The sequence below is a fragment of the Sinocyclocheilus rhinocerous genome, unplaced genomic scaffold (assembly GCF_001515625.1).
Source record: "Sinocyclocheilus rhinocerous isolate Xijiao unplaced genomic scaffold, SAMN03320098_v1.1 scaffold61, whole genome shotgun sequence".
NCBI classification, from domain to species: domain Eukaryota; kingdom Metazoa; phylum Chordata; class Actinopteri; order Cypriniformes; family Cyprinidae; genus Sinocyclocheilus; species Sinocyclocheilus rhinocerous.
This window is the reverse complement of record NW_015640445.1, coordinates 2,163,232-2,178,787: the sequence shown is the minus strand read 5'-3', so window position 1 is coordinate 2,178,787 and position 15,556 is coordinate 2,163,232. Positions and strand designations below refer to the sequence as shown.

Here is a 15,556-nt window from a genome sequence, read left to right as displayed (position 1 = left end):
CAAAATAGTTGACATGTAACAGTGTGGAAAGGGTTATAAACTAAGGGGGCAAAAACCTTTTCACGGCACTATTTATATTCATATAATTTATATCATATATAAATATATTTAATACATAAATGTAACATTTGTCTTAAATATATACATGCATACATGTATACAAAATAGTGGTGTCAAAATTAGCTCGTTAACGCAGGCGATTAATTTTTTTCAGTTTAACGCGTTAAAAATATTTAACGCAATTAATGCAGGGGCGTGGCTAGTGTTGGCAACCCCACTCACAACTGCTGCTTCTGTCACTTTTTCTCTTGACAAGAAGTGCGTTTATTTAGTGGGAGAACTACTGAGAACGGGAGACGTTTCAGACGCACGCTCCACTTCACTTCAGCGCCAGGGCAGGCGCGAGTCAAACGAGCGCGTGCTCTTCAATTGCACGCACACTTATGGGGTGTACTATATGCACTTTTTGCTGATTGCTAAGCAAACTGAGAGAACTAACCTGTATATGCTCGCCAGCCGTCTGGCCAAAATCCCATAGTATTCAGGCGTCAGACGTAAGATACCAAAAAATATCTTGATTATCCCCAAGACTTTTGGGCAAATATTCTGTGGACTGATGCGACAAACATTGAACTTTTTGGAAGGTGTGTGTGTCCCTTTCAGACGCGCGCTCCACTTCACTTCAGCGCCAGGTGCGAGTCAAATGAGTGCAGAAACGGTAATGTGCTGGCAGCGCGTGCTCTTCAATTGCGCGCACAAAGGCGCCAGCGCGCTCTGTAGCCTGTATCCTTTCATATCAAAGCGTGAAATAAACTACGTGCATGCAGTGTCGTGGTCAGTTAAGTCATGAAATTACCAAAAAAGCTGCCTTAAAACTGTGCATGCATGTAGCCTAATATATTTTATATGAGTCACATTTAAGAACATGTCTCTGAAATGGTTTTCAAAACTGTCCTGGAGCAGCCCAGCACTGTCTCACTCATCTAACACAATTATACTGTAATGTTGAATGGCTATAGTCAATGGTTAAATATTGGGGGGATTGGGGGCAGTTTTATAGAGAAAGCAGTTTTATAGAGAAATCAGTATTGGTATCATTGATACTGGCCTTCAGTCATAAAAAAAGATGCCATTAAACAAATATTTTAAAATATACTGCCTTTATGTTGTTTGTACATTAATTTGAAGATTGAATGTGAAATTGTTGCAATATAAAAGTATATTTAAAAACTTTAATGTTAGGTGGGATTAATCGCGATTCATTTCCGAAAAATTAGTTGCGATTAATTAGTTATTTTTTTTAATCGATTGACAGCACTAATACAAAATAAAAATACACAGTACACACACATATTATGTAAACAAAAACTTTTATTTTGGATGCGATTAAACGCGATTAATCGTTTGACAGCACTAATACAAACATAGTGAGAAAAGACCTGCAGTCTAGTCAATTATGTTTTTTGGAAGGGGGGGTTGTTTTGTTTTGTTTTCTGTTTTGTTTTGCAATCTAGTTAATATTCATCATTAATATTAATCTTTTTTTTCTGTTTTTTCCCAGATGTTTTTCAATTTAAAAAATTGCCATTGTTTTGATGTGGAAAAGTTTTGGTGAATATTGTATGCTTTTATGTTACTTGCCTCATACTAAGTGTAAACAGGGCAGACCTTCTTTATGAATAATCAGAAAGAAAAAGTGTCACCCAGAAATGCACTGGGATACTGGTGTAACAGAAAGCAAGCACTTCAAGGTATATACATACTGCAGACATGTTTAGATTGCATGTGTTGGTTTGAGGGACATACCCAGGCTTACTCTGTCTGGAAGTGCAATAAATGGACATTGACAGTCCAATGACCCTTTGCCCCTGAGCCCACTCCACCCCCTCCTCCTCTTTCTGTTCGATTGATGAATGGAGAGGAGATTGAAGATCAGGTGAAGGGGAGAACAGTGGCGATTACTACACAGCCCTGTAATTGAATCTGACAGCTGTGTGACAGTTGTGGAAGAGATACATATTGTATCTGGCAGTGCCTCTGCATTTAATTTTTTCATTAGTGTGTGTGTGTGTGTGTGTGTGTGTGTGTGAGGTTAAAGGCTTGTGCAAGACAGCAAGGACAAATAGTGGTGTATTATAGTCTCGACCAGTTCTGTTTATTTCAAAATGTGTGTTTGTCCAGTTGTGTGTTTCCATTTACATGGTTTGAGATCTTCATATTCACACACCAGTCCATCCTGTATGGTCATTCTTTAGGTTCTGTTAGTATAAACCACGTTTATACGTTTATACACACGTAAACAGGTTCTGACACATATAGCTACATTAGCAGTCTATTAAAGCGGCCATATTCTAATGTTATATGCAATCTTACACTGAAAGTTTACTTACAGTGTAAGTCAATGTTATTACATCAAAAACAATTGCGATTAAACAGGCTGTTTTTGTTACTGTAATAAATATTAAAAGAGTTAATTATTTGAATTGTGTTATGAATAGCTAACTGTATGTGAGAAATACCCAATATAAAAGTATATTTAAAAACTTTAATGTTAGGTGGGATTAATCGCGATTCATTTCCGAAAAATTAGTTGCGATTAATTAGTTATTTTTTTTAATCGATTGACAGCACTAATACAAAATAAAAATACACAGTACACACACATATTATGTAAACAAAAACTTTTATTTTGGATGCGATTAAACGCGATTAATCGTTTGACAGCACTAATACAAACATAGTGAGAAAAGACCTGCAGTCTAGTCAATTATGTTTTTTGGAAGGGGGGGTTGTTTTGTTTTGTTTTCTGTTTTGTTTTGCAATCTAGTTAATATTCATCATTAATATTAATCTTTTTTTTCTGTTTTTTCCCAGATGTTTTTCAATTTAAAAAATTGCCATTGTTTTGATGTGGAAAAGTTTTGGTGAATATTGTATGCTTTTATGTTACTTGCCTCATACTAAGTGTAAACAGGGCAGACCTTCTTTATGAATAATCAGAAAGAAAAAGTGTCACCCAGAAATGTTTAAATATGCTACCACTGGGATACTGGTGTAACAGAAAGCAAGCACTTCAAGGTATATACATACTGCAGACATGTTTAGATTGCATGTGTTGGTTTGAGGGACATACCCAGGCTTACTCTGTCTGGAAGTGCAATAAATGGACATTGACAGTCCAATGACCCTTTGCCCCTGAGCCCACTCCACCCCCTCCTCCTCTTTCTGTTCGATTGATGAATGGAGAGGAGATTGAAGATCAGGTGAAGGGGAGAACAGTGGCGATTACTACACAGCCCTGTAATTGAATCTGACAGCTGTGTGACAGTTGTGGAAGAGATACATATTGTATCTGGCAGTGCCTCTGCATTTAATTTTTTCATTAGTGTGTGTGTGTGTGTGTGTGTGTGTGTGAGGTTAAAGGCTTGTGCAAGACAGCAAGGACAAATAGTGGTGTATTATAGTCTCGACCAGTTCTGTTTATTTCAAAATGTGTGTTTGTCCAGTTGTGTGTTTCCATTTACATGGTTTGAGATCTTCATATTCACACACCAGTCCATCCTGTATGGTCATTCTTTAGGTTCTGTTAGTATAAACCACGTTTATACGTTTATACACACGTAAACAGGTTCTGACACATATAGCTACATTAGCAGTCTATTAAAGCGGCCATATTCTAATGTTGTATGCAATCTTACACTGAAAGTTTACTTACAGTGTAAGTCAATGTTATTACATCAAAAACAATTGCGATTAAACAGGCTGTTTTTGTTACTGTAATAAATATTAAAAGAGTTAATTATTTGAATTGTGTTATGAATAGCTAACTGTATGTGAGAAATACCAGCCTAATTCACACTGTTGTTCATCAGAGAGGGCTGAGTTGCAGAATACTGAATGGGCGTTGATATGTAAATGTTGGCAGTCATATGTTAATGTGCTCATGGTTGTGATGTCATAACCATGGTGATTTCTGAATCACCTTTTGTAGCAGTTTAGTTGCTCTAAATGGAGGGAGGAAGCTGTCAGTGGAGTAGATTAAACAAGGAAAATCCATTTCCATTGTTTGTCCTATTTCCATTTCCATTACATTTACATTTAGTCATTTAGCAGATGCTTTTATCCAAAGCGACTTACAAATGAAAAGTATAAATGTAGGTGTTAAAGGGATAGTTCATATAAAAAGAAAAAAATTTGCCATCATTTATTCACTCTCATATTGTTTAAAACCCACATGACTTTCTTCTTTCAGTGTGCCACAACAGGAGAAATGCTGCAGAATGTACTGCCCATTTTCCATGTGGTAAATTGATAGTAAATAAATTGGGATCTGGGTTGTCAAGCTGTAAAATGACCAAAAGCATAGTAAAAGTATAATTTAAGTGGTCCGTATGATTTGTGTTATGTTCCAAATCTTCTAAAACAACGTTTAGACCAAAAGTGTTGTTATTTACTGAAAACCTTACCCTCCACCTTCATTATCAAATGAAAACATGTCTATTTTTTTTTTTTTTTTTTAAACACTGCACATGGCCTTCAGAAAATTAATGTGGTCTAGTCGTGGAAACAAATTCTTAATTCAATGCCATGGCTTTTTTTTGGCCATGTCTCGGACCCCATTGTAATGTTTTGTTTTGTTGTTGTTTTTTTCTGGTCATTTTGTAGCTCCACAAACTGCTCATTCTCTTTCATAATATGGAAAAGAGTAGCCAACACATTCTTCAACATTTCTCCTTTTGTCTTTCACAGAAGAAAGAAAGTCATACAAGTTTGGAATGACATGCAGTTGAGTAAATAATGACAGCATTTAGATTTTTTGGAGTGAGCGATCACTGTAAATAATTTGTTGCATGTTTCTGTTTGTTGAGACTCTCTCTGGAGGTCTTGACAAACTTGTACAGTTGTGTCCTGTCAAACTGGCAGTGGGGTTGCTGCGTCCTGGTGTCCTGAATGTGTTCTCTCCCTGTTTTGGCCAACACTTGGCCGTGATCCGCTGTAATGACGGGAATGCTGTTTGTATGCGTTTCCCTTGCTTGTGGCTGCAGTGTTAACCCTCCTCTTCCCTGTTCCCTCTCTCCCTGCACCAGGCCCGGCTCACCTCCTGTTCATCCACTTATAGTGTCACAGAGGTACAGCATGTTTTACACAGCGCCGTCCATCACCCTGCAACTAACCACGCCCCTCTCAGAGACTCGGCCAATCATTGCTCACACACCTCACACGTGCACAACTCATCCCTGTAAAGCAAGTCTGTCTCATCGGTTCATTTATTTAACCCCCAAAACGCCTTGTAGTTTGTTTTGTGTGTTTGTGTGTGTCCTTTAATTCATTAGTTTCTCATGAATTCTGAACTTTTCTTTCCTTAATAAGGATGAAGTGACACAGAATCAATAATTCGTTAAATGCAAAACATCATATGTGCAGTTTTTTTCATAATTGATAAAAACATTTAAAGCTGCTGTAAGCAATATTTTGAAATACTGCATCATCCCAAAATCAAATAGAAATAGTGTGAATAATAATAATATTAATAATAATAATACATATTTTATAATTATAAATCAATATAAAAGTATATTTAAAAACTTTAATGTTAGGTGGGATTAATCGCGATTCATTTCCGAAAAATTAGTTGCGATTAATTAGTTATTTTTTTTAATCGATTGACAGCACTAATACAAAATAAAAATACACAGTACACACACATATTATGTAAACAAAAACTTTTATTTTGGATGCGATTAAACGCGATTAATCGTTTGACAGCACTAATACAAACATAGTGAGAAAAGACCTGCAGTCTAGTCAATTATGTTTTTTGGAAGGGGGGGTTGTTTTGTTTTGTTTTCTGTTTTGTTTTGCAATCTAGTTAATATTCATCATTAATATTAATCTTTTTTTTCTGTTTTTTCCCAGATGTTTTTCAATTTAAAAAATTGCCATTGTTTTGATGTGGAAAAGTTTTGGTGAATATTGTATGCTTTTATGTTACTTGCCTCATACTAAGTGTAAACAGGGCAGACCTTCTTTATGAATAATCAGAAAGAAAAAGTGTCACCCAGAAATGTTTAAATATGCTACCACTGGGATACTGGTGTAACAGAAAGCAAGCACTTCAAGGTATATACATACTGCAGACATGTTTAGATTGCATGTGTTGGTTTGAGGGACATACCCAGGCTTACTCTGTCTGGAAGTGCAATAAATGGACATTGACAGTCCAATGACCCTTTGCCCCTGAGCCCACTCCACCCCCTCCTCCTCTTTCTGTTCGATTGATGAATGGAGAGGAGATTGAAGATCAGGTGAAGGGGAGAACAGTGGCGATTACTACACAGCCCTGTAATTGAATCTGACAGCTGTGTGACAGTTGTGGAAGAGATACATATTGTATCTGGCAGTGCCTCTGCATTTAATTTTTTCATTAGTGTGTGTGTGTGTGTGTGTGTGTGTGTGAGGTTAAAGGCTTGTGCAAGACAGCAAGGACAAATAGTGGTGTATTATAGTCTCGACCAGTTCTGTTTATTTCAAAATGTGTGTTTGTCCAGTTGTGTGTTTCCATTTACATGGTTTGAGATCTTCATATTCACACACCAGTCCATCCTGTATGGTCATTCTTTAGGTTCTGTTAGTATAAACCACGTTTATACGTTTATACACACGTAAACAGGTTCTGACACATATAGCTACATTAGCAGTCTATTAAAGCGGCCATATTCTAATGTTGTATGCAATCTTACACTGAAAGTTTACTTACAGTGTAAGTCAATGTTATTACATCAAAAACAATTGCGATTAAACAGGCTGTTTTTGTTACTGTAATAAATATTAAAAGAGTTAATTATTTGAATTGTGTTATGAATAGCTAACTGTATGTGAGAAATACCAGCCTAATTCACACTGTTGTTCATCAGAGAGGGCTGAGTTGCAGAATACTGAATGGGCGTTGATATGTAAATGTTGGCAGTCATATGTTAATGTGCTCATGGTTGTGATGTCATAACCATGGTGATTTCTGAATCACCTTTTGTAGCAGTTTAGTTGCTCTAAATGGAGGGAGGAAGCTGTCAGTGGAGTAGATTAAACAAGGAAAATCCATTTCCATTGTTTGTCCTATTTCCATTTCCATTACATTTACATTTAGTCATTTAGCAGATGCTTTTATCCAAAGCGACTTACAAATGAAAAGTATAAATGTAGGTGTTAAAGGGATAGTTCATATAAAAAGAAAAAAATTTGCCATCATTTATTCACTCTCATATTGTTTAAAACCCACATGACTTTCTTCTTTCAGTGTGCCACAACAGGAGAAATGCTGCAGAATGTACTGCCCATTTTCCATGTGGTAAATTGATAGTAAATAAATTGGGATCTGGGTTGTCAAGCTGTAAAATGACCAAAAGCATAGTAAAAGTATAATTTAAGTGGTCCGTATGATTTGTGTTATGTTCCAAATCTTCTAAAACAACGTTTAGACCAAAAGTGTTGTTATTTACTGAAAACCTTACCCTCCACCTTCATTATCAAATGAAAACATGTCTATTTTTTTTTTTTTTTTTTTAAACACTGCACATGGCCTTCAGAAAATTAATGTGGTCTAGTCGTGGAAACAAATTCTTAATTCAATGCCATGGCTTTTTTTTGGCCATGTCTCGGACCCCATTGTAATGTTTTGTTTTGTTGTTGTTTTTTTCTGGTCATTTTGTAGCTCCACAAACTGCTCATTCTCTTTCATAATATGGAAAAGAGTAGCCAACACATTCTTCAACATTTCTCCTTTTGTCTTTCACAGAAGAAAGAAAGTCATACAAGTTTGGAATGACATGCAGTTGAGTAAATAATGACAGCATTTAGATTTTTTGGAGTGAGCGATCACTGTAAATAATTTGTTGCATGTTTCTGTTTGTTGAGACTCTCTCTGGAGGTCTTGACAAACTTGTACAGTTGTGTCCTGTCAAACTGGCAGTGGGGTTGCTGCGTCCTGGTGTCCTGAATGTGTTCTCTCCCTGTTTTGGCCAACACTTGGCCGTGATCCGCTGTAATGACGGGAATGCTGTTTGTATGCGTTTCCCTTGCTTGTGGCTGCAGTGTTAACCCTCCTCTTCCCTGTTCCCTCTCTCCCTGCACCAGGCCCGGCTCACCTCCTGTTCATCCACTTATAGTGTCACAGAGGTACAGCATGTTTTACACAGCGCCGTCCATCACCCTGCAACTAACCACGCCCCTCTCAGAGACTCGGCCAATCATTGCTCACACACCTCACACGTGCACAACTCATCCCTGTAAAGCAAGTCTGTCTCATCGGTTCATTTATTTAACCCCCAAAACGCCTTGTAGTTTGTTTTGTGTGTTTGTGTGTGTCCTTTAATTCATTAGTTTCTCATGAATTCTGAACTTTTCGGTCCTAAATAAGGATTAAGTGACACAGAATCATTAATTTGATCAATGCATAACATCATATGTGCAGTATTTTTCATAATCGATGTAAACATTTAAAGCTGCTGTAAGCAATATTTTGAAATACTGCATCATCCCAAAATCAAATAGAAATAGTGTGAATAATAATAATATTAATAATAATAATACATATTTTATAATTATAAATTATAATTATATTAAAATTAATTAAAACTCTAATATTATAATAAGTTATTATTATTATAGCCTAATTCACACTGTTGTTCATCAGAGAGGGCTGAGTTGCAGAATACTGAATGGGCGTTGATATGTAAATGTTGGCAGTCATATGTTAATGTGCTCATGGTTGTGATGTCATAACCATGGTGATTTCTGAATCACCTTTTGTAGCAGTTTAGTTGCTCTAAATGGAGGGAGGAAGCTGTCAGTGGAGTAGATTAAACAAGGAAAATCCATTTCCATTGTTTGTCCTATTTCCATTTCCATTACATTTACATTTAGTCATTTAGCAGATGCTTTTATCCAAAGCGACTTACAAATGAAAAGTATAAATGTAGGTGTTAAAGGGATAGTTCATATAAAAAGAAAAAAATTTGCCATCATTTATTCACTCTCATATTGTTTAAAACCCACATGACTTTCTTCTTTCAGTGTGCCACAACAGGAGAAATGCTGCAGAATGTACTGCCCATTTTCCATGTGGTAAATTGATAGTAAATAAATTGGGATCTGGGTTGTCAAGCTGTAAAATGACCAAAAGCATAGTAAAAGTATAATTTAAGTGGTCCGTATGATTTGTGTTATGTTCCAAATCTTCTAAAACAACGTTTAGACCAAAAGTGTTGTTATTTACTGAAAACCTTACCCTCCACCTTCATTATCAAATGAAAACATGTCTATTTTTTTTTTTTTTTTTTTAAACACTGCACATGGCCTTCAGAAAATTAATGTGGTCTAGTCGTGGAAACAAATTCTTAATTCAATGCCATGGCTTTTTTTTGGCCATGTCTCGGACCCCATTGTAATGTTTTGTTTTGTTGTTGTTTTTTTCTGGTCATTTTGTAGCTCCACAAACTGCTCATTCTCTTTCATAATATGGAAAAGAGTAGCCAACACATTCTTCAACATTTCTCCTTTTGTCTTTCACAGAAGAAAGAAAGTCATACAAGTTTGGAATGACATGCAGTTGAGTAAATAATGACAGCATTTAGATTTTTTGGAGTGAGCGATCACTGTAAATAATTTGTTGCATGTTTCTGTTTGTTGAGACTCTCTCTGGAGGTCTTGACAAACTTGTACAGTTGTGTCCTGTCAAACTGGCAGTGGGGTTGCTGCGTCCTGGTGTCCTGAATGTGTTCTCTCCCTGTTTTGGCCAACACTTGGCCGTGATCCGCTGTAATGACGGGAATGCTGTTTGTATGCGTTTCCCTTGCTTGTGGCTGCAGTGTTAACCCTCCTCTTCCCTGTTCCCTCTCTCCCTGCACCAGGCCCGGCTCACCTCCTGTTCATCCACTTATAGTGTCACAGAGGTACAGCATGTTTTACACAGCGCCGTCCATCACCCTGCAACTAACCACGCCCCTCTCAGAGACTCGGCCAATCATTGCTCACACACCTCACACGTGCACAACTCATCCCTGTAAAGCAAGTCTGTCTCATCGGTTCATTTATTTAACCCCCAAAACGCCTTGTAGTTTGTTTTGTGTGTTTGTGTGTGTCCTTTAATTCATTAGTTTCTCATGAATTCTGAACTTTTCGGTCCTAAATAAGGATTAAGTGACACAGAATCATTAATTTGATCAATGCATAACATCATATGTGCAGTATTTTTCATAATCGATGTAAACATTTAAAGCTGCTGTAAGCAATATTTTGAAATACTGCATCATCCCAAAATCAAATAGAAATAGTGTGAATAATAATAATATTAATAATAATAATACATATTTTATAATTATAAATTATAATTATATTAAAATTAATTAAAACTCTAATATTATAATAAGTTATTATTATTATTATTTCCTATTATTCTAAAAGTTGATTCTCATTATTGTAATAGTCTTTAAAACATTCGTTTTTTTTTTTTATTTCATATAGCTAACAAATGCTATCATGATTCATAAATAATGTTCATTTTACAACTTTTATAGATAATATAATACCATTTAAATGATACATCATCATTTTTCAAATTACGGTAACGAAAATTAGATTTTTTTTACATTGGGGTATGTATTTTTACATTTTTGAGTGAAATCAAGACCTGTTCTTGAAAGGTTTGATCAGATTCACACTTGGAGGGCGGGTTTTTGGAACGAGTGTTTGAAGGGATGGACGATGGCGGCGGAAGTTAGCATGATGGCTAAATTGCTTACAGCAGCTTTAATGAGCACCTAACACACTCTTGTTCCTCAAGACATTTATTTCTCATAAAATGGTACTTTTTTGCAACACGTCCAGTTTCATAAAGTTGGCGGGGTTATAGAAATGAGCTTTAATACAATCCCAAGTGCTCATTATCCACGGAAGCCTCTTTTGTTCTTGGAAATCAGGTGAAAGGTCAGCGTAACACACAGAGACACGCTGCAGCTGCTTTGCTCCTCTTTGGTTGCGTAGTAGTAGTGGGATTATTTTGCTGTTATGACTTCGCTTGATTCCCCTTCATATTTTTCATTTCAGTGTTAGATGATCCTTAGAGTGTGTGTTTGTGACAGTGTATATTGTGAAGTGTGTGTGTGTGTATTTGTTGATGGGGAAGGCTGTATCAGGTGAGTTACTGTCCTGTGGCTTCCTCCAGGCCTCACGGAGAGAGTTCAGGGCTCACCTGGATGAGGTCATCACGCTCAAGTCAAGGTACTCTACCTTGGACCAGGTAAACAGATTAATCTTCACATAAATCAACACTCAGCCAATCACACATACAGACATGCACTAAAGTCTTCCCTCAGAGTGTTGCACGCGGCCCACTGCCTACTGATGTAGCATCAGGGCAGTTTGTTTTGTTATAGCTTTATCTTCTTGTCTTAAACAATATCTGTCTCTCTCTCTAGCTCTGTTCCAAAACCTAGTCGGCTGCCTTGTTGTCTAGCTATCAACTACAGAAGTGACTAACTTCTTAGCGCTTCCACTCCAATCTAATTTTTGGATTAGATAAAATTTGTATCAATACCTTTTGGTATTAAATATATTTAGAATCAAAATTTTTCTTGACTTTTCAGCAATCTTGCATGGACTTTTCCCCAAAGAATTTGTCGCAGTACATTTTGTGATTGCCACATTCTTTCTTCTTACAGTTTGGCCAAATTAAGTTATTTTAGAAGGCAACATAATTATTAAACTCTTTTAGCTAATTTTATATGTAAAGTTTTGCGTTTTCTTTCCTTAAAAACAGTGAACCCATAAAGCTTATATAATATAATATAATATAATGTAATACAATATTTACTTTTTAAATTTATTTTCACGTTTTCTTTCCTTAAAAACTGTTTTTTTATTTAAATTTTTATTTATTTTACTTTACTTTACTTTACTTTACTTAAATGCATTCAGTTTTACTGCATTCATTACTTTCCTTGGGAACAATGCTCATTGTACAGGGAGGTTAGTGAATTATTTGAATTAAATAAAATATGAATATTTAATTAATCTTAATATTTAAAACATCTCATGATATTTTAATATACATTTTAACTTAATATAATACATTTCAGATTTAAGCAAGTTCAACATTTGATATTAATCACGTTATCTACAAAAGTTTTTGCAATTAATTATTTTAATCAACTAATATGATAGTTCTATCTTTATAATCATTCAGCCTGCCTTTTGGAGCAGCTTTCGTGTTGAAAGTGACTTGGTTTTGGCCACTAGGTTTTGGAAAAGAGCCTCTCTTTCCCCCTCTTTCTCACTTTTTCTCTTCATCCCTCTTTCTGAGCTAATAAAATGGCTCGCCAGCATTACAGCTGTTAGTTCCCATACTGTCTTATCCACCATTTCTGATTGGTTAATCACAGAGCGGAGTTCCTCTTATTGGGCCTGACACTCACTTGTTAATAATTCATTCCCCATTGCTGTTCCCCAATTACTCCATCTGCATTTCAGTGGTCAGGGATTAACTCTCATCTGCCTGTATGCTGACACATGGTTCCCCACCTCTTGTGTGTGTGAGGACGTGTCTGTTTGTGAGCGTGTGTTTTCAGTCCACTGAGTTCTTTGGTCCGGCTCTGATTTAAAGAGACCTGACGTCTCTGCATTGCTTTCATTGTCTCCGTCCATTCCTTCAACCCCTCCTGTGATCACTGGTTACCTCTCATCTCCACTCTGAGCTCATTCTGTCTGTTGTTTGATGAAAGGAGGTTAGTTGTACAAATAGGAGGAGGGGAAGAATAAAAAGTGCCAAGGATGTACAATTTTCCTTGCCTGTACTTACAGGACTGGGTAAAAAAATGGCTTGTTAACAGCACACTACCAGTCTTAGATCTGCGTGTTTGTGTTGTTGTGTTAAATCTAATGACAATGGTCTTTTTTTTGGTTACACGCAATACTGGGTTTTTAAGATAAAACAAGGTTTATTTTATTTTATTTTAATAAAGTGTGTTCAGTTTTACTGCATTCATTACTTTTTGTAAGGAAAGAAAACAAATGAAACCGATTGAAAGAGTTTTAAAACAGTATCTAAAACATGGGCTATGGCCTGATATTTTAATATGCCTTTTAGCAGCAGTTTTTATGTTTTCATTATTATTTATTTCTTTTCTACGGTAAATCTAAATCTATGATTCTCTCGAATCACCATTATTATAATCAAAATATATAAACAGGACTATTTTTAGATTCAATTTAATTATGGTTAATCTTATGGCATTTTTTAGTTAACATGAATAACCTAACATTTTTGGATCGCCTCCGTTTTATTTTATTTTATTTTACTTTATTTAAATAGTACATTTCCGTTTTAATGCACTCATTGCTTTTCTAATGGAAACAAATAAAGCTGAAACAGCTTTAAAGTACAATTAGGTAAATGCATTAATTGTCTTAAATAAATTATTCATATTTATTGCCTGCTATTTTAATATGCATTTTAGCAGTAATTTTTTTTGTTTTCTTCATCGTTCATTCATTTACTATGATAAACCTATAGGTCTATGGTTTAAATAATCTGGATGGATTTAAATAATATATTTTAATCAAATAAAAAATGATCATAATGTGTTATTATACATAAAATATATACAGGGCTTTCAATAAATTAAATGTGTCTTGAGTTATACATTGTCTTACATTTTTACACGATTTTATTTCAACATTTTGTTTTAATGCATTCAGTAGTACAGTTTAAAGAAAGAAAACAAGTGCAACTAACTGAAACTCACATTATGCCATTATTAGATAAATGTTTCTACGGCATTAAATTAAGAATAATTGGTATGGTAACCCTGATATTTGAATGTGTATCTGTCCATATGGTTTCTTTGTCATTCATTCATTCATTTACCCATATGTCCATTCCACGTGTGCAGTTCATTCAGTCCCTTCAGACCTCAAATGCAATAATGTAACATACAAACTCTGCCCTGCTCTGGTGGCCATTAGCACAATGATACTCAGTTTTTTTTCCGGTGTCTTCTAAAACCTCACTGGAACAGAAGTGCAGTATGTGGCGCACGATTTCGCTAACTGTCCCGAGTGACATTGTGCCTCACCGCACCCCTCTTCCTCGCTTACCTGTGCTACCTTCCTGGCTGGCCGGCATAACGACCCCCCCACCCCCCTAAACATTAGCAACAGGACCGAATGACGCCCAGTCAGATCTCTCTTCACCTCCCAGTGCTCATTCGTTGTCATCTCAGCTTGTTGTGTGTAAACCGAGCGAGCGCTGTCTCAGAAAGCCTCTAAAACTCATTTGGTTTTCTTTTTTTGGTCTCCCAAAGCTTCTCCTTTGCTCTGTCTGTTGTAAACCCTTTTGTTTCTGTTCATTGCCAAAGCTCCACTCTAGGCTGGAGGGGCTCAAAGATGATCGCAGGAACCATAGGACCTTCGACTCGCGAGTAACTATTCCCAACCCACGCAAAAAAAAGGAGCCGCTTCCATCCGCAAACTCTGCTTTGCGTCAGGAGTCCAAACTCCTTGCTTTACACTCTTCTTCTCTCTGCTCGTCTCTGTTTCTTTCCTTCTCTCTCATTATCTTGTCTGTAGACGTCGCTCTTTCTAATGCTCTCTTTGTTTTATTAGCCGTTTGGTGTGTTGGAGTCTCTTGTGGACATTGAGTTCTGTTTCTTAGATCTGTTTTTCTGTTCCTTTTAAGTTTTACCTCCATTTAGATGCAGTGTTTTATTGCTGTTTGCTGTATGTGAGCTGCGCCTCATCGTTTTCTTCCTCTTCCTGTCCTTTCCTAACTCTCTGTCTTTCTTTGCTCTGTGTCGATCATTGATTTGTCGTGTTGGTGCTAGTCTGTTGTAACTGGATCGTGAGTAGAAAGGATTTGGGACTTGCTTGTGTGTCTCCCCCTATAGGCCAGGGGCATTGCGTCTCAGCACGAAGGACACATAAAGGGCTGTTTTTAACGCTTTCATGCAGTAAATCAAAGACTTAATATCTATAAACTTCTGTCACTATAGCCTCAAGTCAATGTGTATTTTTGCATGGAATTTGATTGCCCTCTCATACCATTACTCTTGGCCTAAGGGAACTCCATACTTTATGATACTTTGTATTGGTAGATTCCACAGTTACAGCTGAATGTATAATCAAATTTGCTATTATTATTATTATCTTAAAACATTCATGGCTCATTTGGAAAGAAATTCAGCTTAAAAGGGGTCAAAATGAAACTGGATGGAAGGGAGTGCCTGAATTGTGTTCCATAATATGGAGCTTCTAGCTGTTAAAGTCAACATGAAATCAGAATTGTCAATATTTTTTAAAATAATAGTATAGGCATCTAATTCTTTAAAAAAAAAAAAATTTATTTCCTCTGAACTGATTTATCCTGATGTCTATTTTGACATTGTTTTAGGTTACTGTTGTAGATAAAGAAACTTGAATAAGATTACATCAACAATATCAAATAAATCTGAAAAAAAAAACTATATATATATTTATATATATATATATATCATTGGGAATCGACATG

At 36.1% G+C, this 15,556-nt stretch overlaps 1 protein-coding gene across 5 annotated transcripts in view; it reads left to right on the top strand.

Annotated features, from left to right (window-relative positions):
* Positions 1-15,556, top strand: part of gphna (gephyrin a) — a 109,783-nt gene that overhangs the window by 70,581 nt on the left and 23,646 nt on the right. For 2 of the 5 annotated variants that reach the window (XM_016568825.1, XM_016568823.1), the window contains exons 10-11: positions 11,219-11,293; positions 14,409-14,471. The exons of the other annotated variants lie outside the window; for them this stretch is intronic. In XM_016568825.1, coding sequence (XP_016424311.1) covers positions 11,219-11,293; positions 14,409-14,471 — 138 coding nt within the window. The remainder of the gene's footprint in view (positions 1-11,218; positions 11,294-14,408; positions 14,472-15,556) is intronic. 5 annotated transcript variants of the gene reach the window in all.